At 48.6% G+C, this 2350-nt stretch overlaps 1 protein-coding gene across 1 annotated transcript in view; it reads right to left on the bottom strand.

Annotated features, from left to right (window-relative positions):
- Positions 1-1473, bottom strand: part of NLK (nemo-like kinase) — a 60090-nt gene extending 58617 nt beyond the window's left edge. The window contains 2 exon segments of the mRNA XM_009881446.1: positions 1026-1266; positions 1269-1473. Coding sequence (XP_009879748.1) covers positions 1026-1266; positions 1269-1473 — 446 coding nt within the window.
- Positions 1474-2350: the final 877 nt, after the last annotated feature.

The raw sequence follows: 2350 nt of genomic DNA on the forward strand, positions 1-2350 counted from the left end.
GAGGCCTGTCCTGCAAAGCACTTTGCCACCGTACACTGGTACGGACCGCAGCCCCGGGCACGGAATACTTCTCTCGGTAAAACTGCAATATGGACAGTACCTACAGCAAAACTCCTACAGCACCACAGAAAGTCTTCTCGACTGAACGCTGTGGAAAGTTCTGCAGGGAGACGACACAGTTGCACACTTCAAACTCCGTATTTGTGCTACAGGAAGTGTGCTGCAACTCGCTCGCTCTCAAATCATCACCCAGGCATCTTTCATGTTTCTACTGAACAGTTCAGAATACGGTAAACTGACAACCGTTTATCACACAAAAACAGTATCAAAAATCGTGCCGGTTTTGCTTCAACGATCCTGAAGGGCAGTAATTACACACATTGCATTTAGGGGGTCACAAAAATATATGCTGAGATTATTCTGCACCGACAGAACCCTCTGAAATAGCGTCTGGGGGAATAAAAGGACTGTAGGCGGTACTACAGTAAGACAGAAAATCCCATTTACATTTATGAGAGGAGAGCAAAGTTCAGCTATTCTTTTTCAGGTAGCACACAGCACACTACCGCAGGTCAAACACTCTCCTAGACAAAGATCTTGGCAGGTGACTGGAGAAGGAAGACGTTTTCATACGCTTTTAATTTCTAACTCTTAAGTCAGGTTAAAACGTATATTCTAGAGCTCATTTGTTAATCTGAAATTTTAGGCAGCACAGCTTAGCTACACAGAATACATATTCTAATAAAATGTATATAAGGTGCATAAACGTGTTGCATTTGTCTCAAAAGAGACTGATGGTGCGGCCTGTCAGTCAGAGGTTGCTCTTCACCACTCTAAACCTCGTTCTGCCAACAAAAACAAGTGAAGCCAACTTTCTAAGAACAGAGAAGAACCAGTTAAGAAAAAAATATATTGTAGTAAGCAGCTTACTTGTATTCTGATTCAAATGACAAAAACAAGAATGAATTATGATCTGGTAAAAAAATGAAAAGGAAAAATCGGTTCAGTTTTTTTGCTTTACTCACCAGACAACACCAAAGGCTCCATATCCAATAGGTCTGTCCGGCTCAATATCCAGTTGCTGTTGTGGATGTTGTGAGTGCTGATGATGGTGCGCTTTAACTGCAGCAGCTGCTGCAGCTTGTACCTGAGCTGGGGCTGCTGCAGCTGGTCCAGGGGCCTGACCCGGTGCCGGTGATGGGAAATATGGCTGCTGCTGCCCTGGGTTTAACATTGCCGCCGCCGCGGCCGCAGCTGCTGAAAAAAAGAGGCATGCTGCTGTACGGGATGTACCGCAGCGGCAGAGCCTGGATGCAAGTGATGTTGAGGGTGGTGGTGGTGATGGAGGTGAGGAGGAGGGAGGTGAGGAAGGTGGTGGTGATGGTGGTGGTGGTGACCTGCTGCTGCTGCAGACGTACCGCCATTGTAAGCCGCCATCATTTTTGCGTTGGCTGTTGTGCCACAAAGAGACATTCAAAAAAATGCCCTTTGATTGGATAACAACTGGGTCAAGCTGTCATTTGGCCATAAAAATGAAATCTGCTACACTTTAAAAGAAGTTGGGTTTCATCATACACGGCCCACCTTTAAAAACATTGAGCTCAACTGGCCTTATCTCTTCACGAAGCCAAACAATTTGGAGAATCTCTTCATGTGTGCGTGAGCCAGAGTGCACAAACCCTCTTCCCCCAAGAGTCCAGCTGTGGTTGGCTACTGAAACTCCATCCTTGGGCAACTGGGTTGGGTTTTGTTTGGTTTTTTTCTTCACTTCTTTTTTTTTTTTTTCTTTTTTAATAAAAAAGGAATACAGCGATCAATCCCCCTTCCCTCCAGAAGGAGGGTTTGGAGTCTCTCCTCTGGAATACCCTGAGAGGACTGAGGAGTCTACCCCTTCCATTCCCACATCCTCTCCATGTATCCCCTCGAAACCTCCCTGAGCGCCCAGGCACCTCCTACATAGCTCCCTCCTTTCAGGCACCTGCTCCCTCAAATACGGCGAAAAAAAAAAAACAACTCGGGAGTTTGCAACTTTTCCTCGAAGGCCTGAAACACACACAAGCACCCAGAAAAAGTGAGGAGGGACGGGAGGAGCGAGGGGAGGAGGGCGAGGATCGGGAGGGGGAGGGCAAAAGGGGATGAAGAGGAGATAAAAATAGATGGAGGAAGAGAAAGGGACGGGGCAGGGAAGAAAAGAGCGGCGGACCGGGGGGGAGAAGGGGCGCGGGAGGAGAGATGGGAGCGGGGAAAGTGACAAATGACTGACAGGGGCGAGCGCGGGCCGGGGGATAAAGAGGGGCGCGGGGAGGAGGCGATGGGGGCGGCGGCGGCGCCCTGACAGCCCGACCCGGCC

Source organism: Charadrius vociferus, unplaced genomic scaffold, assembly GCF_000708025.1.
Source record: "Charadrius vociferus isolate BGI_N301 unplaced genomic scaffold, ASM70802v2 scaffold323, whole genome shotgun sequence".
Classification (NCBI taxonomy): domain Eukaryota; kingdom Metazoa; phylum Chordata; class Aves; order Charadriiformes; family Charadriidae; genus Charadrius; species Charadrius vociferus.